This window comes from Triticum aestivum, chromosome 4D, assembly GCF_018294505.1.
Source record: "Triticum aestivum cultivar Chinese Spring chromosome 4D, IWGSC CS RefSeq v2.1, whole genome shotgun sequence".
Lineage (NCBI taxonomy): Eukaryota > Viridiplantae > Streptophyta > Magnoliopsida > Poales > Poaceae > Triticum > Triticum aestivum.
Genome location: NC_057805.1, coordinates 396,342,403 through 396,368,526, shown reverse-complemented (window position 1 = coordinate 396,368,526; position 26,124 = coordinate 396,342,403). Strand labels below are relative to the sequence as shown.

Sequence of the window (26,124 nt, the reverse complement as noted above, 5' to 3'; positions counted from 1 at the left end):
GCCCGGATCTAGGCGCTCCCCTGCCCCACCCAACGACCGTTTCACGTAGAGCACACCAAAACAAAGCCACACGCCTCCCCGTCCAACGGCAAAGGCGAGCACCCCCTCCGTCCGTGGACCCGGACCAGCGGCTCACACCATCATCACCCCAAACAGCATTGCACTAATAAATCGCTCTCCTAGATCGCAACTGCCTACGCAAATGCGGAGGTATCTGCAGCCGCATTGCAGCAGTAAATCGTTCCAGATTGTGGCTGCCTACACAAATGCAGAGATATCTGCTCACTTCACACACCTGGCAATCTGAAATGTGCTCTCGCATCACGCCGCATTGGGTCATTAGATGGTTGACACGTCCCCGATGAACTTAAATGACTCGATCTCCAGAAATCAATGCGAAAGCAAACAAACAAAAACAATAATGGGACGGGGTCCACGGTGCGCCGAGTCCACCAACGTTAGCGGGAGCGAAGAAAACTCATCATAACTCCATATAACGCAGGCGCACGCAGACACACGCTCCACCGGCGCCCTCCCTCCGATACCACCACCACCACCACCCTCCACTACGTCGCCACCCTCCGTGTAACCGGGCCTGGGCGGGCCCACCAACCGAGCCCCGCCGCCGCGAGCGATGGACGCCGCCGGCCCGCCGCCCGCTGCCTCCGGCAGCGGCAGGTCCTTCCTCGGGCTGTCCACCGCCGCCGAGGCCGCGCTCGCGGGCGCCGTCGTCCTGCTCCTCGTTGTCGCGGCCGCGTCGATCGCCGCGTACCTGGCGCGCCGGCGCGGGGGCGGGGGCAGGGCCAAGCCGCAGTCCTCGCGCGTCGACCACGCGCTCTCCTCCGGCTCGCTCCTCCCGACCTCCACGCCCAAGCACCAGAAGTACGCCGAGGTCGGGGCCGAGGTCGGCACCAGCTCCTCCGACGTGGCCAGCTCGTCCGCGGCGGCCAGCTCCCTGGAGTCGCCGGTGCGGAAGAAGCCGGAGAGGATCAGCGGGGGCGGGGCGGCGCCCGGGGTGGAGATGGGCTGGGGGAGGTGGTACGAGCTGGAGGAGCTGGAGGCGGCCACGGGCGGGTTCCGCGAGGCGAACGTGGTCGGGGAGGGAGGCTACGGCACGGTGTACCGCGGTGTGCTTGCCGGCGGTGAGGTGGTCGCCGTCAAGAACCTCTTCGATCACAAGTGAGCACTCTTTCTCCCCGTCACTGTTACCCTGTTGAATTGGGCTCTACTCTGTCTGCTCTGCTTCGTTCGTCCAACATGGTAGAAACGTAAGCAGTACTTTTGCTTTAACCTCAAGATTAATAAATTTAACAATCTCAAAAAGAAAAGTTAATACATGGTACATGTCTGTTCCCTTGTACTAGTATCACTGTATCAGTGCGGTAGCTCGGGCAAGTAAATGTGTGAATGGGTTAAAGCTTGTAGTACTGTATGTGGCCATGTACCTTTGGTGCTTTCCTGAACTAAATGCAAGCGTTGGGTAATTAGTCACGGTAAGTGAGGTTGTTGCAGTTTTCCTGTTGGCGTGGCTTCAAGATTGCTGCTCGTATACCTTACCTGGTCATATCAAAAGGGCAAAAAAGAACTTGCATGCTTCTGTTAAGTTAAAGGTCCAATTTGTCCTTTTGCGGAGATGCTTTTGCTTCCACATCGTACATTTCTGCTCAAATCTGGCTTGGTCTCCATTAGTCCGTGCATGTGTTGGTAATTAGTCACAGCAAGTGCGGTACTAGTTGTAGTTCTGCTGTTGGCCGTGGCTTAAGATTGCCGTCATTTTAACCTTTGTTAAGGGCAAAATAAGCCCTCCGTCTGTTTCTCCCTTCTAGCGAAATCGACTTGACCCAAATTCATAAGTCAGGCGACTGACCTGTACCTATTGCGGCAAAATAAACTTGTGGCAAGCATGTTTTTTGTTTATTGAAGTGCACAATCCGCCCTTTGTTAAGATTATCATTTATGCCGAGTTCATCAGAATCTTGTGATGTCATTCGACTCAAGGGCCAAATAAAATGCAGGGTGTTTTACACCCTATATTCTTTTTAGCATTATATTATGTGTGTGATTATTGATAGGAGTGGTCTCCGTTGTGCCGTATACTCCTGTGAACCAAATTAATTGAACCCATGTAGTTATACAGCACTATCGTTGCATTAAGTCAATGCTACAGAGAATGGCAACATTGCCTTTGTTTTGTTTGTGTCCCGGTTACACATGATTGAGATATGAGTAGGTGTAGGTGGCTCTTTTTGTGCTTTTTTTTGTGATGGCACGTAGTATGTGTCCATCTACTTGGTTGGTTGAGAGCTTGAGATCGTCCGTCCGTCCGTCCGTCGGCGGTCATATGCACCGATCTCATGGATGCCCTTACTTTCAAGAAAAGATAAAGCAACAGAAAAGGCAAAGCGGTGACCGAACTTTCCTCCTTTTTTCCTGATCCTACAAATATCCAATCTCAGAAATATAGCAGTAGTAGTATGTGCCATCTTTGGAGCTGTTTTAACTTTGAAGTGAACCAAATGGACGCACATGGATCGCTGAAGGTCGACACATGCGTAACAGCAGCCGTAAATATCCCTTCCTTCCTGCACACGGGTTCAGAAATCAGAATGTTTTCTGTTGATGTTCCAACGAACAGCATCTTTCAGGTCACTCAGAGAGCCCACTCCATAAGTAATCTAGATGGTTTGAAATGGAACAGTATGTTCTTATTAACAAGCAGGATGTTGATCTGAATGTTGGATTGGTTTTGTAATTTGTAGGGGTCAGGCCGAGCAGGAATTCAAGGTGGAGGTTGAAGCCATCGGCAGAGTGAGGCACAAGCACCTCGCCGGCCTCATCGGCTACTGCGCGGAAGGGCCTAAACGGTAAGCGCGCCTGTGCATTTCGGCTGGATCATAAGGAAGAAAGGCAGCTGACTGAGTAGCGTGTGCCGTGTGGTAGCTAGCTAACGCCATCATCATCACATCGTGTGTGTGTTCACAGGATGCTCGTGTACGAGTTTGTTGAGAACGGCAACTTGGAGCAGTGGCTGCACGGGGACGTCGGCCCCGTCAGCCCGCTGACATGGGAGATCCGTCTCAAGATCGCCATCGGGACAGCCAAAGGGTTCGTTTCCGTTTCTGTTTAAAGCTCACTCACACTAATCATATGGCTTATCTTGTCGCACATCGCGATCGAAAAGACTCACTGATTCTGTTACGATCTTCTATTGTGAATTTTGTTGCAGTATTGCCTACTTGCACGAGGGGCTGGAGCCCAAGGTGGTGCACCGGGACATCAAGTCCAGCAACATCCTTCTGGACAAGAAATGGAACCCCAAGGTGTCCGACTTCGGCATGGCCAAGGTCCTCGGCTCCGGCTCCAGCTACGTGACGACCCGTGTGATGGGCACGTTCGGGTGCGCTTCAGCTAACATCATACTTTTACGCTCTCTGATCACTCGGTTTACCGTGGAAAAAAAAAAGGAGAAGAAGGCTCTGAACGTTTTTCTTTTGGGGTGGGTGCAGGTACGTGGCCCCGGAGTACGCGTCGACGGGGATGCTGAACGAGAGCAGCGACATCTACAGCTTCGGCGTGCTGCTGATGGAGCTCATCTCCGGGAGGAGCCCGGTGGACTACAACCGGCCGGCGGGCGAGGTGAACCTGGTGGAGTGGTTCAGGGGGATGGTGGGGAGCCGGCGCGTGGAGGACCTGGCGGACCCGCGCATCGTGCCGGCGCCGGCGCCCAGGGTGCTCAACCGGGTGCTGCTGGTGTGCCTCCGCTGCATCGACTCCGACGCGCACAAGCGGCCCAAGATGGGGCAGATCGTGCACATGCTCGAGGGCGACGAGTTCCCCTTCCGCACGGTACGCACACGCACGCACTCCATCAGCCAACGGCAGCACGCATCATATTCATAGGCTTTGGGAGGTGAATGAATCCTTGGTTTTCGTTTCCGTTTTGGGCAATGCAGGAGCACCGATCGCCGCGGGCGGCTCACCGGCCGTCGACCAACGCGCGGACGTCGCTTCTGGCCGAGAAGGCCGGAGCCGACGACGCCGACAAATCCACGTGGAGATGAGGAGCGTGCGCGCGTGGAGCTGACTTTTTCTCCCCGGGGTAGTGTACATTTTTTGTTTATTCCTTTGGTTTGGTTTTATGGCGTTGGCAGGAGTATTGCATGATTAATACGAGCGTTTGTTTTTATTTTTATCTTTTGTAGTAGTACCGTGCCGGACTAAACTTGATGCTAATGATTATGGTGTATAAATAGAGAGATCATTGGTCTTTGCCTCGGAGCCTAGTCACCTTTTTGCCACCCAACCAAACCCCTCATCGATTCTATATGTCCGGGCTATTCGGCACCCCGTATGCAGCTCGTATGTAGGGCGTATATGGGACACCCGGACACGTCCATCACATCGGACAGATAGCGGAGGCCATGCCAAAACTCATCGACATGCGCCTCCTTCAGTTTAGGTGAGGACGCATAAACCAATATCCCATAGCCTGTAATATGAAGTGCTATCAAATGAGCAAGGCATCACGGGTTTACCTGTGTCTATGACCTTGATACATCCTTTAACAAAAGATGTGGTCTCCTTTTCCATTTCCAACACATTATTACTCACTCGTTTTTGAATTTATTCTTTCTTCACAGGTGGCAGCTTAGCTTCAATTGTGCATGTGCTTCGTTTCTCCTCTTGTTTCTTCATTAGCTTTTCATGCTCATACTCTAATTGTGTGACTCTTTCAAGGAAAAGGTAATTGTTGCATTGGTTCACAATCATCTTCACTGGGTGTCTCGAACGATTCCACCTCGAAGGTCTCCACGACCCCTTCCTCGGGGTCTTCATGAGTATAACATTCCCACCTTTCTTTCGGAATTTGCAAAAAACTTAGCATACCGTTTGACGACTCGTAGCACAACGTCAAGGTCAAGACACACATTTTCACTCAATTTATCGGAACACGCGGTGGGGTCTTGGTCTAGGCAAGATGGACAAGGTTTAAACAATGTGGGGGGTAACATGAGACCATCCCAAACATTATGTGGCAGTTATAGCATCTACAGCCGGACATAGCAAATATGACCCCTTATGCGCCCGCGGACGCGCCCGGTCAGTGACCGGGTGTATCCGTTTTGAGCCCCTATTTATTCGTCAACGCAGCCACACTTCTCACTTTTCTTCTCATATGCCAAGTCACTTGCACGTGATTGGTGAAGGTGAGGAGAGAGAAATAAAAGAATGAATAAAGAAAGAGAAAAGGTGGTCCAGGGTGGGGCCGCATCCTACGCGGCAGAATGCCCGGGCGTGCGAGCCCTCATATCCTCCCCATATTTGAGATGGATATGAGGGTTCGCGGACTACCCGGGCGTATAGGGATGATATGAGGGGTCCGGTTGGGTCATGTTTTTCCTTCTCTCTCCTGTCCGGTCACTGACCGGGCGCGTCCGCGGGTGTATGAGGGATGGTTTGAGGCGTCCGGCTGTGGATGCTCTTAAAGAACTAATAATGTACTCAAGTCTAAAATGTTGCATCATATCTGAAAATGAACTCTTCATATCTTCGCATGACAAGATAAGCATTTATTCTCGGTAGTACATATATAGAGGTGACTAACAATTTTATTTTCGGAGCATATGGAAGGAAGACAAAGTAAAAACAAGAAGCATTAGGTCCTAAGTATCGAACAACAAAATTTGCTACATCTTCCGAAGAAAAACTCTACCTCAACAAAAGGGTCAGAAAAAGCACTTCCATGCAATTGCATCAATACACATTGAAGAGGTCCAGCAGTGACATCCATTGCCAGGTTGCTGCAAAAACCGACAACCACATACTCCCTAAGTTAGTACAAAGTTGGGTCATCTATTTTGGAACGGAGGGAGTACATCACATTAAACCTTTTTAATAGGAGATCTTAGGCTTCGATCTATTAATTGAGCAGAAGAGAGTTGCCCGGTGAATTAAGACAAAGTTGGGCGAAAACTGAAATTACAAGCCCAAAGGCTGGATGTGCCATAATAGTTGTGAAGCTGACTACCAATAAAATTCACACACACTGCTGAGAAGACAAAAACCGACGAGACTGCCCATAAGCATCGTCGTCATCACCATTATCGTGTTTGATCCAGCGACTCCGACTTTGCCATAGATGACCACCACTAGCACGGTCCACACAATGACTGCATGAGGATTACATCAGCCAATCAACCGCGGCGCTAGCAGACATGCAGCTCCGACTTTGATGACGAGCTTCACAAGAAAAATATGCAAGGCTTTAGCCGACCAAGCCTCCCGAGATGGCCACCCTCCATTTCTCATCGTCACCACCAAGCCCACCATGGCAGCTCCGACTCCACAACATGATGAAGCTCGGAAAAAAAACATCGGGAAGACCAACTACCGAAACCCATGCGGCCATGCCACGACCTGCAGAATCAACAGCATGCCTACTAATCGAGAACCGCAGGTGCACTATCAAATAACATTCAACTGAGACTAGAAACTTTACATCTAACAAATTTTAACTAGAAATCGGAGAAGAATAAACTAGAGATTGGATTCAAAACTTCTAGTTGGAGGTCAACGAGTCAGCCAAATGGTTATCAGATTAAGATTGAAATAACTCTCAACAAGGTAGTTTTGCTACTGAAAGACCAAGCATGCAAAATGAAGCCAAATAACTGTCAAAAAGATCAAAATATTTTCTCTACCTTAATGTGAATGATAACCCGTGCCCAGCTGATCCACCGATTGCCATGTCAAGCAGGGAAACCAATGTACCTGTTGTCAATCAGCGGACACTTTCTCGTCAAGCAGGTGCTCCCCTGTCCAGGTTTGCACTACCCCTTTCCTGGTTGTCACGTTCCCTTCTCGTCTCACGAACAACCAGCGACTCAGTGACTCTTCCCTAGTCCAGTTCCTCTGAAATCCTAGATATAACAAAACAAAATCCCCATCAGAACCATATCTCTGCTGACGTTCCGCAAGTCATTCTCAGGCTATGTTGTAAGGTCGTCTATCTTCTGCTACATACACAGAATAACATGCTGCCATAATTTCAGACCTCCATCACAAAGTGTTCCTGCTTTTATTGTTATATAATGTTTTTACATCGTTTTTTCCTGTTGTATACCCATTTCCGAATGATGTTCGAACGATGTGTTTGAATGCAGCAAAGTTCTTACACATTATTTACCTTTAGAAAATAATAGTAGTACGAAACCTACATGTGGGGTCCTTTTGTCGCAGCAATGAGACATGAGAAGTCAACCTCAAATTGAAGAACACTCACCAAAGGACTGCATGAGACTCACCTTGTTTCTCCTGACGAGTGTGTAGAGTTTTTTTTTGTTTTTTTGAGAAATGATCACAGTAGATTTAAAATAGACAATATGAGTGCTTTGATGCATTCACCTATATAAATGTACTAGCGCCGGAAACGCAGTGGCACGCCGCGTCTGTAGTACCGGTCACTGGCTAATGCTCGTGTGAGTGCCCGTCACTGGCTTCATTGTGATCATCATCGAGACACGTACCATATAGTATATTGCAGTATGAATATGCTATTAATTTCATAGACAATGGTTGCAAAGAGGCCTCCTCATCAAAACTCATCCATACAAATACACCTTTTGTAATACAGAAGTTGTAGCTTATTATTAAGATGCCACAACAGGCAAACAAAGGTAATCGATGAAAAAACTAAGAATTACACATCCTTCGGAAGAAGAATTTCTGTACCTCATGGAATCAGTTTGGACTATTCTCAAATGCTACCTATGATAAGTAGAGATTTTGGCCGAGGTAAGTTGCCCATGTGCATTATTATGCGAACTATGAAATAAATGCTAATGTAACTTGTGTTATTCCATGAAGCACAATCTTCAGAATTCTTGTGATGTCAGTTCCACTTTGATTTTCTTTCATAAACAATCAGGCTAGGATGATAAAAAAAAGGCTTTATAAGAACAGGATAACACTACAAAATGGTTGTTACACTTGTTGGATAAATGAGCAACTAGTATTCACTGAGGGCCAAAGGCCATTACATATACATGTGTGGCAAAGTGCAGAGAACCCCTTATACAATGGGGATATACCGAAAAGGGACTATACACATCTAACACCCCCCTCAAACTCATGGTGGATCAACAACACTGAGTTTGGAGAGAAAGAAGCCATGCTGCGCTCGAGTCTGTGCCTTCGTGAAGAAGTCCGCCAACTGTAACTCAGAGGGCACATGGTGGAGAGCGAGAGTCTGATCTTGCACAGCAGCACGCACAAAGTGGGCATCCACACCGATGTGCTTGGTGAGCTCATGCTTCACCGGGTCACGTGCAATACTGATAGCACCAGTACTGTCTGACAGTAAGGGAGTCGAAGTAGTAGCACACACCAAAGTCCTCAAGTAACCACCGTAACCAGATCACCTCAGCCGTCAACATAGCCATGGCTCGCAACTCAGCCTCTGTACTCGAGCGAGAAACTGCAGTCTGTTTCTTTGTCTTCCAGGCAATAAGAGAGCCACCAAGAAAGACACAATAAGCAGACAGCGAGCGGCGATCAGAGGGATCACTAGCCCAGGTAGCATCAGAGTAGGCCTGGAGCTCAAGAGAGCTGGAGCGGGGAAAGAAAAGGCGCTGAGAGATCATGCCACGAAGGTATCGTAGAACACGGAGGAGATGACTATAGTGGACAGAGGTGGGGGCTGAAACAAACTGACTCAGGATGTGGACAGGATAGGAGATGTCAGGACGCGTAACAGCAAGATAGACAAGACTGCCAACAAGGTGACGATAGCGAGTGGGATTAGGAAGAGGGTCACCATCAGAGGCACGAAGCTGAACGTTGAGCTCCATAGGAGTCACAACTGTGCGCTCATCACCAAGAGCAGCGCGAGCAAAAAGATCTTGAATATATTTTTCTTGGGAGATGTAGAAGCCATCAGAGGTCGAGGAGATCTCAATCCCAAGAAAATAGCGAAGTGGACCAAGATCAGCCATGAGAAACTGGTCGCGAAGGCGAGCCTTAACGAATGCAATGTAATCAGAGTCGTCACCAGTGATGATCATGTCATCAACATAGAGAAGGAGAAGAGTCCGACCACGAGGAGACGTGTGAACAAACAACGCGGGATCATGATCACTGGGCAAGAAACCAGCGGCAGTCACCACAGAGGCGAAGCGCTCAAACCAGGCGCGAGGGGCCTGTTTGAGACCATAGAGGGAGCGGCGAAGTCTACAGACCATACCATCAGGAGCATAGTACCCCGGTGGTGGCTGCATATAAACCTCCTCACGCAACTCGCCATTGAGAAAAGCGTTCTGAACATCAAGTTGAGAGATAGACCACTGACGAACAGAAACCACGGCAAGAAGAGTGCGGATAGTGGTCATGTGGGCCACAGGAGCGAATGTCTCATCATAATCGTGCCCCTGCTCCTGCTGAAAGCCACGGGCCACAAGACAAGCTTTCTAGCGCTCAAGAGAACCATCGGAGCGAGTCTTAATCTTGTAGACCCACTTGCAGGTGATGGGACGAACACCGGAAGGAAGGGGAACCAGATCCCATGTGCTAGAGCGCTCAAGAGCAGCAAGCTCTTCGGTCATCGCAAGCTGCCATTCAGGCTGAGTCATGGCAGTCCGATAGGAAGTGGGCTCAGCAATAACAGAGAGACCGTACCGACCAGGGGAGTAGCGATCAGGCGGGGGGCGAGGCCGAGCACGGAGGTTGTGAACCGGGGGAGGCGTGGGAGGAGGTGTACCAGAGGTGGGAGGATCGTCAGAGGAGACATCCTCAGTACGAGATCGACGAGTATAGTGGAGAGGAAACGGTGAGAGAGGGCGACGGACTGGAGATGATGGTGGAGAGGTGGAGGAGGAGGATGGAGAAGACGGGGTCGGTGGTGAATGAGAAGAAATGAGAGGTGCCGGAGGAAGAGGTGACACATGAGGCACATAGCAGGGTGTATCGGGAAGGAGAAGGAAAGAAAGGTCGTCCACAGAGAAACTCGAGGAAGAAGAACGTGGGTAGTAGGAACGAGACTCGTCAAAATTCACATCACGCGAGATGCGCAAGCGACGACCCACAGGATCCCAACATCGATAGCCCTTGTGCTCATCACTGTAGCCAAGGAAAACACACTCAACCGACTGAGCAATCAGTTTGGTGCGTTCTCGGGGGGCAAGAAGAACATAGCACACGCATCCAAACATACGAAGAGCTGAGTAGTCAGGAGAGCGACCAGTGAGACACTCCATAGGAATACCACCCTGCAGAGCAGTCGATGGCCGAATGTTGATGAGGTAGGTGGATGCTGAAACAGCCTCAGCCCAAAAATGGGGTGGAAGGGAAGCAGCAATCATCAGCGCACGAGCCGTCTCAAGCAAATGACGATGCTTTCGTTCGGCAACGCCATTCTGAGCATGAGCACCAGGACACGAGAACTGGGCAAGAGTACCCTGTTCCGCGAGAAAACCACGCAACAGCTGAGAGATATACTCTCCAGCGGAGTCAGCACGAAAAGTACGAATGGGCGTGGCAAACTGGGTGTGAACCATGGCAGCAAAACGTTTGTATATAGGGAGAACATCGCTACGAGATTTCATGAAGTAGAGCCAAGTGTAGCGAGAGAAATCATCAATAAACAAAACATAGTAGCGATGACCATCTTTCGAATCAAAGGGAGCAGGACCCCAGACATCAGAATGAACTAAGTCAAAAGGACGCTGAGATACAGACTCACTAGTAGGATAAGGTAACCGAGTCTGTTTGCCAAGTCTGCAACCATTACAATGTAAGGAGACATCTCCAGATACGGACCCTAAGAGGCCCTGACGAACTAAAGAAGACAAGCGAGAGCCACAGATGTGACCAAGGCGATGATGCCACTGCTGGAAGGACGCAGACGAAGAGGCAGCAAGAGCATGAGAGCTGGCAGAAGTGGTGGCAGTGGAAGGAACACAAAGCTAGTCAACCTCCCAAAGGCCCTCTGACTCACGGCGCCGGGGGCCAGCACCAACCAAAGCCTTGGTACGACGATCCTGAATGGAACAAGAGTCGGTATCAATAATGACACGACAACCAGAATCAGTGAATTGGGCAGCGAAAAAAAGATTCATGGTAAGGCGAGGAACATGTGAAACACTCGGAACAGAAAAAGATGGAGTGGAAAGAATACCACGACTAGCAACAGGAAGAGATGTGCCGTCGGCGGTAAGAATATTAACAGGCGAATCAAGAGGTCGTAGAGAAGACAACGCGGAAGAATCAGAAGACATATGAAAGGAAGCTCCAAAATCCAGAACCCACGAAGATGTACCTGACTGTGTAGATGCCGATGGTGGTGAGGAAGGGGATGCAGTTACAGCAGCAGCGGAAGCAGTCGACGAGGAGCCTGTGGAAGCAAGGAGACGCTTGAGGAGAACAATATCCTGGTCAGTGAGTGACGAGGTTGAGGAAGACACAGGAATCCCACTTGAGGAGGAGGAGCGCCTCTGGTCTCGCTTCTTCTGGCGACAATCAGACTCTGGGTGACCTGACCGGGAGCAATAACCACAGACGGTGTCACGGCGCGACGTGCCCTTCTCAGCATAAGGAGGACGGTTCACCCCCCTGGAGGAGTAGGCAGGAGCGGCGGAGCAGTGAGGCGAGCAGACGACACACGAGCCCGGGCGACCAATACTGACGGAACCAGAAGCAACCCAGCAGAGCGAAGGCGGGTCTCCTCAGCACAAAGCTCAGCAAGTATCTCGGAGATAGGAACACGACCACGAGCAAGCAGGTGAGCACGTCGAGGCTCAAACTCAGACCGGAGACGAGATAAGAACTCATGGACCCGCTGAAACTCGAGATCTGAACGAGTAGTCTGACAGCAACGACAGGTTCCACAAACAACTGTCCGAAGAGAGTCAAGCTGGCGCCAGATGGCAGAGCACTGTGAATAGAACTCATCAACAGAAGAATCACCTTGCTGGAGTGCATGCTCCTGGCGCACCACAGATAGGTAGAGAGCATCGCCAGAGGGCTGATAGCGCTGACAGAGGTAAGACCACATCGCTACAACGGTGCCAAGTCCCATGAACTCTGAGGTAAACTGAGGGAGGACACTCGCAGTGAGAACAGCAGCAACTCGAGCATCATCATTGCACCACTGAGTGTAAGCAGACAGATCATCCCGGTACACAGAGAGAGCATCGGAATAAGTGGATACCTGCTGATCATAAGCATCAACCGCAGCATCATCCAGAGCCTTGGCAGCATCCCGGTCAGCCTGAGAAGCATCAGCAGCAAGGACCGGCGGCACTGGTGGGATTGGGGCCACTGGCGCAACTGGGCATGATGGACAGGAGACCTCGCCAGAGAGAACACTCCACAGAAGGAGTCCACGCATATGGATGCGCATGAAGCCCACAAACTCAGAATAGTTGATGCCATCAAAGATCACCGAGCACCAAGGAACCGCGACATAGCCCGAAGAGGACATGAGGAAATCACTCTGCAGCTGTTTTTTTTTAAGTCAACGGATCCAGAAACTAGATCGGGATCGGGCAGGAGACCCGCGCGCGCGAGGCAGAGGCCCCCGATTCAAGATCGGGCACAGGGCACGCTCGCTCGATCGGGCAGAAGCAGAGCCCTCGAGCGGGGCAGCCCAGCCGGGGATTGACCTGGGCGGCTGGTGCAGAGGTCACGCTCGAGCGGTGCCTGGAGCGGCGGCCAATCGAGAGCGACGGGAGCGCCTGGAGCGGCGGCGGCGCGCTGGCCGGACGGGAGCGACAGAACCGGAGCAAGGAGCGACCAGACAGAGGAGGCCAGCAGGGGCAGGTGCAGCCACGACGGCCTGGATAGGAGCAGGCGGTGGCGGAGGGTGCAGCAGCAGTCGAGAGCGGCCGGAAAAATCGGCCGGAATCGAGCGGGAGTGGCCGGAGACGAGGTGGGCTAGGAAGAGGAGCACGGAGTTGCATCGTGCGGGAGAGCGAGGCTAACCTAGTATCTGATACCATGTTGGATAAATGAGCAACTAGTATTCACTGAGGGCCAAAGGCCATTACATATACATGTGTGGCAAAGTGCAGAGAACCCCTTATACAATGGGGATATACCGAAAAGGGACTATACACATCTAACAACACTATCCACATACATACGAATATTCACACATTCTAGAATTTAAATAGTCTGCATCCAGAAGGCGTTTAACAACCTAGTCGTATGAGTTTAACAAAACATAGCATTAATTATTAAGTATAAAGTCAGCGTGAATGATGTATGTGATTAGTCTGTCCATAAAATGTGGCCATTACCTTGAAGATAAAAAAGAAGTGAGGATGCATCATATAAGTTGATCCAAATACACTTGCATATATAACTATTGTGGCTCACTGTAGAAACGATGATTGAGGAAAATTATTGCCCATGGCATTAGCAGGTGGTGCAATCAACTTGGCCTGCTTCCTAATGAAGTGAAATATGAGCTTCATTTTACCAGAGTTAGCATCTGGATCTTATAAAAGATGGAAAACTCTTATCGCTGATTATCAGAGACGGCCCTCTTCAAAGCAACAATATCATCTACGACAACAGTCTATTTCTCTTTTGCATCAGCATCAATTCCGCTTCATCCAGTGTATCAAGTGTTTTGTCTTCTCTTATCTCGGCTAGCAAAACATCGTGTGTTAAGAATTGTGTATGATTTGTGAAATCTCATTGTCTTGAACATTGGACATGTTCTCATATTCAGAACCTTCAGTTCCTATAATCAAGAAATCAATCCAAACCCATTCGAATAGACCATGGACTAATGTTTCAAGTCAGGTAACTCCTTTGATGTTCTGAACCAGCAGAGTAGTTTTCAGACATTGTTTTTGGAATTCATGAACTGGATAGCGAGAGAAATAACATGAAAGTTCAGAAGTAACAAAAAGGAAAAAGTTTGAAATTTCCCTATTGTAAAAAATATAATTCATGCCATAAAATTTTACACCATGGTTCAGTTGTCCTTGAGCATTTTTAAAATACACCAAGTTATAGGAAAAACACCTACTCTGGTCATCACAAATGCAAGTTTAGGTGATGCCGTCAAGAACCATGGCGAGGAATGAGTAGAAGGTTGCCATATTTCAAAAGAAGCAAAGAATAATAAAGAACCAGCTGATATACGCCACTAAAGGCATCCGTACTGATAATGGCATCAATACCTAGAGAAATTAAATCAAATATTATACCAAAAATATCTTTCTAAAGCCAAGTATATCCATAGTCATTCACTCCAGATGAACTGAGCACCCACAGAAAAAGTACGGTTAGGGTGGCCAACATTATTATATCACTGCAGCTGCATAATAAATTCTTCGCTTCTGGATAATGCATTTCACTTTAACCATGTTTAACATGACATATCTAAATTTTTTAGAACTAATTTTTTTGAAAGGAACAAAATACACCTACCACGAAACATCATGAAAAGCAATTTCTACTTTGCGCTACTGCATAGTCAAAACAGCTAAATGGCAATGCAAATTGCCAATATCTAATAAAGCAAGATCACATACCAGATTCTAAAAGGATTGTTTCAAAAAGAAGAATACATAGAGATAACAGTAACATGAAGAACACCACTAACTAATTGTTACTTCAAATCCAATGGTGGCAAGGAAAAACAGGGCCGGTGAAATATGAGCATGAGTGTGTGGCAGCCCCCATTTCTGAAACTTAACATACCACACCTGGAAAAAGACAGCAAATCAATTAAACATTAGCCAAGAGGAGGGAAACAACAAAAACAACAGGAGCATCCAACACGATCGAACTGTTAGAAAATAAAGTAAACTTGCAGGGCTGGTTTGTGTCAAAGATGCTTCCATTTTCTACATCCTCGATAAGTTGTTAATATTTATATGGAAGACGGGAGTGACCTAATATGTAGACTATCAGAATAGGTCAGCCCAGCCTCTTGAATATATTCTACTTTGGACACCATAACATAACACATGATTAGGCCTCACCGTAATGTAGAACAGATAATTATATGAATGCATCAACTTCGTATAATTTTTTCACTTGTAACAAAAGCAAATAAAAAATTGGAGTACGCCATATCGGTAACCAAAAGATCATTTGTCTTACAGCAATAACCAAAATAATCACTCCTCGTCTGATTGCCTTCTCACAGAACTCATGTATAGGAGACCTCCTTAGCAAGGCAATCTTCCTGTACTGATGAAGAAAAAAGGGAAATCCCAACACATCACCCAATCATGTGACCTAGTACCAGAAGAAAACTATAAATCAAGAGTCAAGGTATATGATCAAATTAATTTTAGCAGAGAGATAGGTGCAAGAGGATACAACCTCCTACTGGACCAACGACCGCATCCCAGCATCTCCCATGTGGATGATTTCGCCGCCGGAAACCATGACGTGCAGGGTTGCATCTCCCTGATCGACCAGCCCTATGTGGCAGGGAGAATTTTCTCCTTAGATTTCTAAGGTAGAAGCAAGATGAGCCAAGCCAGTGCTCGTCCGTCGCAAATTAGCGGTGACAGGAGGAGGCCCGTGGCGGTGGCAAGACCACATGAAGGAACCCACGAGATAAGCGGTTGGACCATGTGGAGATACTTCTTGCAAACCGACCTATCCCAGCAGTTGTAAACCCACCACGTAATTTTTAACCGTAGATAGTAGAGAAAAGGTCAAAAAAACAAGAAAAAACGAAGTCCTCCTACTCTAGTATTATTATTTACTAGACCAGCAACAACTAATATGGATCTAGTCTTTTGAACCATTTCATATTCAAATGATTCAGTTAAATATATGTCCAACAGACCAAGAGGTATACAATAGAAGAGGTTAACAATAAAACCCTCTAAGTGGGTTACTGGGCTCTCAATGATTTAATTACAGGTGTGCTGCTTTCTTACTCTCTCCCATCCTTTTTACTCCACGTAAAAGATAAAGTTCAACCAATTTATATTAAAAAATATTAATATCAACAATACTATGAAATCAAAATAGAGATACTTTGACTTTGGACATGTTGGCTAAAAAGTACTGAAGGGAGAAAGTACTCAATCTGACCTACATGTCCCGTTTGTTGACATAACCAACATGTCCCATTTGTCAATGTGACAATACTATGGAACTACATGTCCCATTTGCATGTGATGTTCTCTCTCCACCAATGGTTGGCAACGGCACAATGGACTTCGTAATCATATTTAAAGGAACCTTGATGAATTCCCCGTCCAACACTTACGATTAGAGACAAGTTGATGATTCAGTTTGTGGGCCATAGCATTTGCAGTCTGGTCGTATTTCCATAGTACGTGGGAGAGTTGGGATGTTTCATTGGAATCCCCCAATAGATTGTACTAGCTGTTTGAGGGCTTTTTTTCGCCCTACTCCCCCAATACCTTGTTATTTCTAAAGTACGATAACCTGCAACACAAAAACAAAAGATTCAAAAACTACCAATAATATTTTCACAACCATAACATAAAGTAAACCAAACAATCAGATTGAAGTGCTCAAATATTAGACCGCTAAAGAACCTTGGTGGGATTGAACCACCTTTCATCCGGGATCTGAACATACGATCAGTATCCACAGAGAATCTCTCCAGACAGAGATAAGATCCACAACAGCTATCAGCACAAATAGCATATTTACTCCATAATATTCTGTCCGTTCGCAAATAATACACATCAAGTCACACACAAACACACCAAAACTTGTCTGTGTACATTAAAAAAAAATAACCAAACAACTGCCTTGGTTCCTAAATACATCCATTTTATGCGAGTAATTCCAGACTTGGTCTGCATAAACCAAAAAATAAGCAAACTACTCCCTCCTTCCCTCAATTTGAATCAATTTTAGAGATTTGGTCTGTCTAAATCCAAAAAAGTAAACAAATTACTCCCTCCATTTCTCAATGCAAGTCATTTTACTTCATGCCGATGTACACACACATATTTTAGGGTGTAAATTCACTCATTTTGCTTTGTATGCTAGCAACGAAGGAATGCATAATTCTTTTACAAAGAGTAATATCATATTATTATCAGAAATTAGAGTGCATAATTTTATCAGAAATTAGACCAAGTAAATACGTATCATATTATCATATTATTAAATAAGCTAAATTTGAATTACGAAGTTCAACCCCACCCAGATCTAACACCCAAAGAAAAAAGCAAACGCCTCATAAATTGTTACCTGAATCTATAACCGTAATCATAAATAGAACAGTATGGAATAATTTCATCAGCCGCATCCTCAAATTTAACCTAGGATCGAATCTAAAACGAGAATCATCTAAAACAGTATATTGTCCCGATCATACAACAAGGAGAATATCCACAAATATAATAAATATCTAATTATCTTTAACCAACTGATACAAATGGATGTAATGTTCACCATAATATGTAGCGAAACTGATTAAAATAGCGCTCTAATAAATGATTATCCAGATTAGTAAGCAAGTACATGTAAACCAGCCTCCCAGCGGGTATTCCCTGAGGTAAGATGTGTTCGGCAGATTTCTCCAGAATCATAGAGCTCTCACGTCTCTTCAAGCTCCAACGAGAAAGATGTGTCCACCTGCGTATAGCTGTAGGCTTCATTTGGGTAATACAAAGACCCACATACAGCTGTTCAAGCTACATAAATTGTATCTTACGTAAGACAGATTACAATATGAAGCAGGAGACCAGAGAAAAGGGGTCTAATATGAATTTCTTATTAAAAAATCCTTATATAGGGAGAATTAAACTTAAATTTAGTACAGAATATCATACAAATAAACACAACTTCTGAGTGAAGAATCCAAATATACTCGAATTGTTACAACAATATGTAAATCCGCATGCAAACAATTTGTTTAGGCTGGACTGCTGTAGTTGGTTGCAGATTTGTGGTGATGTGTCAACACAATCTCTATATCTATATCTACCAAAGTTACTTGTATGGATTCAAGATAATCCTTGTATGTATTGAAATTTGTGGTGTCAATGATTATATATGGTTCAGCTGTATGTAAATTATCGATTGTACCTTTGTTCTTTCGTCTGTAGCTCCATGATCGATTCGCGACGGTAGAATTGTTGTGCCATGTAGTCGGATCGGACGAGAGGTGCAGACAAAAGGAGCACACCAGCACACAGGGGGGAGAACCCGGGGCTAAAACAAGATAACCCCCGTGCGATCTCCCCCCGAGACAAAAAAAACATCTTTATTATGGTGGCGGCCTGCCATGCGAGCGCACCCAACATGGCAAAGGCCTCTAGATGTTCACATCTCTTTTTTTTCCGCTCTTCTCCGCCCTCTCCACAAGCACCTCGCTTGTTACATCTTCTTACCTTTCATCACCTCCGATCTCTTGGATCTAATAATTACCGACATATCATCGAATAATTATCAACACAAAGAGCCGTCGGCCGTCGTCGCACGAGGTAGAGGAGCAGACGGGATCCCACGTGCTTGCCGGAAAACTCGCCGCCAGCCGCTGCGCCGACTTGAGACCGCCGGGAAAAACCAGATCCGCCGTGAAGCATCAGAACTACAGGTCAAATCGGCACAGAAGGTCAGAATACAAGGATCGGCACGCACAACAGCAAATTTTTAGCTCAAAGCATGCTGTAGAGACGATCTGGACGGGAAAAGTTCCTCACCAGCAACAGATCTGAGACGCCAGCCGGGCAGATCGGAAGCTTCCGTGGGCAGATCCAGCTTGCCTCCCGTCTTTTCTCCAAGATCGCCGCAAGCCCCAACTCGCCGATCAGAAGGACAAACCTGGGAATCAGATAACAAACGGGTGATCGGAACAAATCATGGACGCCGAATTCAGCTTACCCCGAGATCGAGGCGAGCACGGTCAGGAAACTACAGGTCAGGCCTAGATCTGACTTGTAGAGGTATGGGTGGACGAGGCGTGTTGTTCTATATCTAGAGGGGGACAAAGGTTGCGTGCCGCAGAGGAGAACGCGGCTAGGTTTCCTCTTGGTTTGGTAGGAGGGTATGCGGAGGAGGAGGTATTTATTGTCTGGTAGGCCGAAGTGGACGGCCGGGATGGAGTCGTTGGCCTTGGACGGGCCAGATGCGCCACGCGTGCCGCGCGGTGGTTTGTTGTGACAGCTGGATCGCACCGGCATACCGCAACTTGCGCGCATTTGACGTCACTGCGTGCGTCATATGCGCACCGGATCCTCTGTGGACGCAGACAAGCGTATCGGGTTTGTGGGCAGCGTGCCCGTAGACGCTGATTGGCTGCGGCCGTACTAGTCTAATGCTGCTGGGCCGTGTATGCCATCGACAGATACATACTTGGGTGCGAACCAACCAACGACACGTTGGATGGTTACATGTACTATGGTATTCTCAGTCCCTCAGTTTCAAATCCTGGTGCTTGTATTTATTTTTAGATTTATTTCAGGATTTCTGGCAATGCGTTTTCAGTGGGAGGAGGCGTTCGTTCCCGTCGACGACGAGGCGCCTACGGTCACTTCGTAAATCTCAAGATGATATGCCGGCTTAGTCTTTCGGAAGTGCTCATAGGGGTAGGATGTGCGTGTGTGCGTTCATAGGGATGAGTGTATGCGCGTGTATTTGAACGCTTGTGTTTGTACTAAAAAAAGATACATACTTGGGCTGTTGGGCAGCTTTAAAGAGGTAATCACTGGCCAGAACTACTCTGTGGCCGGAACATTGGACGGTGCTTTATCTAAAACTAGCCACAATGGATAAAGAGATATTGATCAAATGGGTAGCACAGGTAGTAAACAGGGAAGAAGGAAACCGAGCTGGGTGGCATGGGATATTATGAGTAGGCCAAAACATTTGGGAGGCCTGGGTTTCCGTGACCTGGAGGTCTTCAACTTGGCACTACTCGCACGTCAAGCATGGCGGACTATGAATGACGAGTCGTCTCTCAGTGCTGAAAGCAATATACTTCCCTGACAACTCACTACTGGAAGCGGAACTAGGTCCTCATCCGTCTCAGATTTGGAGGGTGGTTCTTGATGGCCGAGACAAGCACAGGGGATAGTACGGAGGATTAGAGACGGGGAGACTACAGATATATGGCTGCATAACTGGATTCCTAGGGACAGCTACAAGAGGCCCGTCACGTCACTCATAGATAATCCTCCCACCAAGGTGGCGCAGTTGATCAGTGCAACTACGGCCTCATGGAATGAGGAGTACATACGTACTATATTCACGCCCTTTGATGCTGCAGAGATCTTGAAGATACCTTTGTGTACACGAAGGCTCCCAGATTTTTGGGCCTGGCACGAGAAGAGTCGAGGTATTTTCAGTGTGCGTTCAACCTACCGGATGATAATGCGGACGAAGCTGGGCCGAGAAGCGTGGATACACGAAGAGGAGGGTACCTCGTTTGGGCAGAATGAGAGCAATATGTGGAGTATGATATGGCACAGTCAGGTTCCGTCCAAATTAAGAATGTTTGTATGGCGCCTTGCTAGGCACTCCATGCCCTGTGGGGAGGTTCTAAAGCATCGTAATATGGCAACGAGCGACACTTGTATGCTGAGTGGGGCGATGGACACTTGGAAACATGCTTTATTGAAGTGCCTAATGGCGGGCGGTGTGTGGGCACTGGCCCCTGATGATCTCGTGCAGGCTATGAGTGAGCGGCAAGAGGACAGGGCCAAGGACTGGCTCTTTGCTATACATAAAATGATGCCTACAAATTTATTTGAAAGGCTCATAGTGACACTTTGGGCAATCTGGGGAGTGCGGAGAAAGACTATCCATGAGGATATTTTTCATCCTCCGATTTCCACTAATGGTTTCATCAACAGCTATTTGGGGATCTCCATGTTTTGAAACCCATGCATCAGATACCAAGTGCTGCTGCAGCTACTAAGTCTACTTGATGGGTCAGGCCACACGAGGGTGCTGCAAAGGTGAACGTTGACGCCGCTGTCTCTCGCCGCGGCTACGGCGCGGTTGGCGTAATATGCAGGGATCAGAATGGGGTTTTCTTGGGAGCCTCCTCCCTTTTTTTAGACATATAGCTGATCCACAAACCCTTGAGGCGCTTGCGATAAGGGAGGCTTTAGCTTTCTCAGACGACCTTTATCTCCGGAGGATCCATGTCGCATCGGACTGCAAGGGGGTGGTCGAGGAAGTACGGAAGAAAAAATGCAGCAAGTTATGGAGCAATTATTCATGAAATAGTAGACCAGTTTTTGTCTTTTGATTTCTGTAAATTTAGTCATGAGTTTAGGTGCTCGAATTATGAAGCTCGCAACTTAGCGAAACATGCTCTTACTCTCGGTGGTGGCCGCCATGTTTGGTTAGGGCATGCCGGGAATCTCTCTTTCGTCCCTGTAAATGTGGTGACGGGTTAATAAAGAGTTTCGCGAGGTTGTCTCAAAAAAAATCTAAAACTAGCCACAATGGGTAGTAACATAGACTAGTAACATGCCTATGTTACTACCTCTATAGTGGGTAGTAATATATATGTGATAACATGCAACACTTTATTTATTAGGCTATAGACTCATCTTGCCTTGGTATGTGTGATGTTACCCATACTACAAGTAATTAGCTATGTCACCATTTTCCTCTCTTTCTTCATTTATTGCTTGCCACATAATCTATTTTATCTAGATATGTGTGATGTTACTACCTATGTTACTCCCACTGTGGGTAGTCTAAGCGGCCTCAGATTGCTTGGAGGTGCTAGTGTCGAATATACAAGATGAAGTTCCTTGCCGGTATTATGCCATCCTGCAAGACATCAAGCACCAGAGGAGGCTATTTCAGGATATCAAGTTCATTCATGAAAATAGGAAGGGGAGGCCCTTGCAGCAAAGGCAGCTGCTTCTCTTAGACCTGGGCGCCATGCGTGGCTTAGTGTTTTGCCTGATATCATCTGTATCCCTATGTGTTTGAACGCTTAATAAAGGATGTCGTTTGCTCAAAAAAAATCTAAGCAATCGGCCTCCAGTTTGTCCCACACATTCACTGTTGGATGAGTAGGATCATGCAAAAATCGTTTGCAAGTGTCTGTGTGTATAGTAGCGCACATCCCTGGCAAACCCCACATTTGCTATCCCTGCATAGGTCCCAACTCCTATTTAGCACCTTCAATGCCCGTTATAGTGTTATTTGCAACTTGATGCACCCCCTCCCCCCTCCCTCTCGTCCTGGGCTCGGCCTGATACTTTTTCTTTTCTTTTTAACACTCAAAAATTTGAGTGCATTGTGTGAGACTAGAACTCCACCGATTGCGGCGCTAACCACAGGGACAACTTACTTTGTTGTGCCCACTTACTTCATTTTTCCCTCTTGACGAAGATGTAACACAAACAAAAAACATATTGTTCCCTGTTTGGTTTTTCTTTCTTTTTTTGTTCTATTTGGCCATGCCTCTATGTTTTTTTTCTTCTATTTTTTATTTATTTTCTTAATCCGCAAACTATTTTCAATTCGATAATATTTTCAAAATTTCTGAACTTCTGCTCCAATTTTGCAAACTTGTTTTTAAATTCGTAAACTTATCAAATTCGAGAACTTTTTCCTAATTTTGGTGATTTTTTTAAAGAAAATGTGAACATTTTTCATTTAATCTACTTTTTAAAATTCATGATTATTTTAGAATTTCTTGAAATTTTCAAATTTTAGAAGCTCATTTTCGAATTCATGAACTTTGCTCCAATTTAATAGATTTTGTGACATTTTTCGAATTCATGAAGTTTTACAAAATTCATGTACTTTTCAATTTTTGTGAACTTTTTGCTTCGAATTTCATGGACTTATTTTTTTTCAAATTTGCTAACTTTATTAAAATTCATGATTTTGTTCTCAAATTCCTGATTTTTTCTTTTAAGTGAACTTTTTTCCAATTTTCATGAAATTCTTTGAATTCATGGACTGTTTCCGAATTTGTTGTTTTTAAAAAAATATGAATTCTTTTTCAAAATTTTGATTTTATTCCTAATTTATGACTTTCTTTTGAAAAAGTCAACAATCATTGGTCAAGGGGCCTAGCGGTCAACCAGTCCACCTGTCAGTGGTTAACAGTCAAAGTCACAACAACCTTCCTCCATCACCAATTTCATGATGCTCATCGCTGGGAGTGAGTAATTTCATCGTAGGCTTGCTGGACGGTGATGGGTTGGATGAGATCTATCAAGTAATCGAGTTAGTTTTGTTAGGGTTTGATCTCTAGTATCCACTATGTTCTGATATTGATGTTGCTATGACTTTGCTATGCTTAATGCTTGTCACTAGGGTCTGAGTGCCATGATTTCAGATCTGAACCTATTATGTTTTCATGAATATATTTGTGTTCTTGATCCTATCTTGCCAGTTGTAGACACCTATTACGAGTTATGATCCGCATACCCCTAAGGGGACAATAATTGGGATTCTTTTCGGTGATTACCGTAGTTTGACGAGTTCATGTATTCACTAAGTGCTAATGCTTTGGTCTGGTTCTCTATTAAAAGGAGGCCTTAATATTCCTTAGTTTCCATTAGGACCCCGCTGCCATGGGAGGGTAGGGCAAAAGATGTCATGCAAGTTCTTTTCCATAAGCACGTATGACTATATACGGAATACATGCCTACATTATATTGATGAATTGGATCTAGTTCTGTGTCACCCTAGGTTATGACTGCTACATGATGAATATCATCCAACACAATTATCATTGCCGATCCATTGTCTACAAGCTTTTCACATATTGATCTTTGCTAAGTTACTTTGCCGATGCTACTGTTACAATCACTACAAAATTGCTACTATTACTTTTGCCACCGTTACCGTTACTTCCAAACTACTTTGCTACTAAAAACTTTGCTGCAGATATTAAGTCTTTTAGGTGTGGTTGAATTGACAACTCGAGTGCTAATACTCGTGAATATTCTTTGGCTCCCCTTGTGTTGAATCAATAAATTTGGCTTGAATACTCTACCCTTGAAAACTGTTGCGATCCCCTATACTTGTGGGTTATCATGCGTCTCTCTCCGTCCCCTTGGCCTCGTGGTGGTGATCTCAGTGAGGCGTCATGGGTGGCATCAAGACCGCGGTGGCGCATGCTGGTGGGCGGCGAGGTGGCTGGATTAGCTCTGCCCGATTGGGCAGTGACGTTTGGAGTGCGGGAGAAATCCTTGCGATTCTTCCGGCTCTGATGCGGTGACACCTTCGGGTGCCGCCATCCTTTCCTGGATGGTGTCGGAGATATCCATCTCCCACTCCCTTCCGCATGCCGAGGGAAACCCTAGGACACGTCCGGGCAAGCAACGTCGTCGGCGTTGCATCCCTTCTTCAAGGTGCTAATTGGTACGCGGTGGAACAGAGCCTTGGTCTGTGGTGGGTCGATTTCGGAGGGCGCAGCGGTGGCGGGTCATCCGTGCTTTGTTGAGATGCCAATTTTGGCATTTGTTTCTTCTTCTTTGTTCTTTCTCTTTTCTTTTGGGCTTGTTGTGCTACTTGCCCCAACAATTGCTATGTGATCGGTGTTGGTTACTTTGTAATACAAGCGGGGGGAATCCCTTTTTCGGTAAAGATTACATCAAATTCATCTCAGATGAGAACATGGTATTGAAGATCATAATAGAGAGAGAGCCATCTAGATACTGCTATGGACCCGTAGGTGTTTGGAAACGTAGTAGAAAACAAAAAAAATCGCGCCTACGCACACCCAAGATCAATACGAAGATGCATAATGGGCTGGGATCACGATCGTTACCGTCACCGACTTGCAGCGGAAAAAGAACGTGTCGCTGTAGATTGTACTTGGAGTCCCTCGAACCGTCGATGAACGGATCCCGCGAACCGCCCACGAACAGTCCCTCGAACAGAAGACCGAAAGCACGACCTCTCTACTTGGTTGCAAGCGTGCAGCCTTCACTATTCGGTAGTGGTTCGCCGTCCAGAGCTAGCGCAAGGAGATTAGAACCTTCACGATCTAGCGATATTTTTGTTTTCTACTACGTTTCCCAACAGTCGCTCAGTGGACTCGGGCCTCGCCGCGCTAACAGCTCCACGACGGCATTATCTTGCCGATGTATCTCCTCCTGCAACTCCATCTCCACAGACTCGGGCCTACTGGCCTCGTCGGGTCAGACCCAACAGCTCCGCTTTGCCGCATCTCGCTCGACGGATTTTGACGCATCATTAGCGCGCGAACCCTCCTCCACGCACTTCATCGCGCGGATCGCACCGCACAAACCTTCCCACACGGACAACGTAGGCAAACCTCCTCGCGCAGGCCTTACTCCACGAATCTCCCGCATGAACTTGTTGCACGTACCTCGCTACTCCGCAGACTCCATCCCAAACATGCACACCTTCTCGCCCAAATAAATCGGTTTCAACTGCATTGCATCGTCGCTTCACCAAGACGACCTTGTCGCTCCGTGGACTCGGGCCTAAGTACACCATCACCACATCGACTCCCACGATCGATTCCGACTTTGTCGCATCCAACTCAAGTGCTTCGGCCTCGCCATGTCCTGCTTGAGGGCTCCAACTCGCTGCTTACGACACCATGTCTTATCTATAGGAATATTTTGGCAATGAATATTCATTGGACAAACTTGTTTATGTGTGTGAACTTCTTCACGCGCCTCGTTTGTTGTGACGGCTCATCAGGCACGAGCAACCGCTCGATGGTTGTTGTTTCGCTCGGTCGTCCCTTTGACCTTGACCACTAACTCTTTGACCCATTGACCGTTTACTTTTCAAAAAATTGTAAATATATTAAATTTGAAAATTTTCACGAATACAAAATAAGTTCATATTTTTTTGTACAAAATTGTGCATTAGAAAAAAGTTCATAAATTTGAAAAATGTATGTGAATTTTAAAAATCATGAATTTCAAAAAAATTCATCGGTTTGATAAAATGTTTTTTGAAATTTGAAAAAAAACCACGCATTAGAATAAGCCAATGATTAAAAAAAATCACAAATTTTAAAAACTTCAAAAATGGTCGCGGTTTGGAAAAGTTCATGAATTTGAAAAAATGTTTACCAAAAAATTCATCAATGAAAAAACACGAATTTGACAAAAAATGTCATGAATGAAAAAAGAAAAATAAAATAAAATTAGAAAATAAATAAAAAAATAAAAAGGAAAAAACTGAAAAGAAAACAAA

At 46.4% G+C, this 26,124-nt stretch overlaps 1 protein-coding gene and 1 long non-coding RNA gene across 6 annotated transcripts; one reads left to right on the top strand and one right to left on the bottom strand.

Moving 5' to 3' along the window:
* Positions 1-529: 529 nt before the first annotated feature.
* On the top strand, positions 530-4,274 carry LOC123098157 (probable receptor-like serine/threonine-protein kinase At4g34500). Its single transcript, XM_044520057.1, has 6 exons — positions 530-1,179; positions 2,760-2,864; positions 2,983-3,105; positions 3,227-3,397; positions 3,507-3,846; positions 3,954-4,274. Exons 1-6 carry the CDS (start codon positions 635-637, stop codon positions 4,059-4,061), a joined length of 1,392 nt encoding a protein of 463 aa, XP_044375992.1. The 5' UTR covers positions 530-634; the 3' UTR covers positions 4,062-4,274.
* A 10,149-nt stretch (positions 4,275-14,423) lies between these two features.
* LOC123098155 (uncharacterized) lies at positions 14,424-19,357 on the bottom strand. 5 transcript variants are annotated; one of them, XR_006447658.1, is made up of 6 exons: positions 18,663-19,017; positions 18,046-18,550; positions 16,066-17,651; positions 15,340-15,621; positions 15,115-15,252; positions 14,427-14,714 (listed from the first exon to the last, which is right to left on the bottom strand). It is a non-coding gene; the product is annotated as an uncharacterized lncRNA (long non-coding RNA). The 5 variants fall into 5 exon arrangements; XR_006447657.1 differs by having other exon boundaries at positions 14,424-14,714; positions 16,066-18,550; XR_006447660.1 differs by having other exon boundaries at positions 14,426-14,714; positions 16,244-18,550.
* Positions 19,358-26,124: the final 6,767 nt, after the last annotated feature.

Coding starts and splice junctions, on each gene's coding strand:
- LOC123098157 (XM_044520057.1), top strand. CDS start 635: ATGGACGCCGCCGGCCCGCCGCCCGCTGCCTCCGGCAGCGGCAGGTCC. Junction 3,106..3,226: donor GCCATCGGGACAGCCAAAGG/GTTCGTTTCCGT, acceptor ATTTTGTTGCAG/TATTGCCTACTTGCACGAGG. Junction 3,847..3,953: donor ACGAGTTCCCCTTCCGCACG/GTACGCACACGC, acceptor TGGGCAATGCAG/GAGCACCGATCGCCGCGGGC.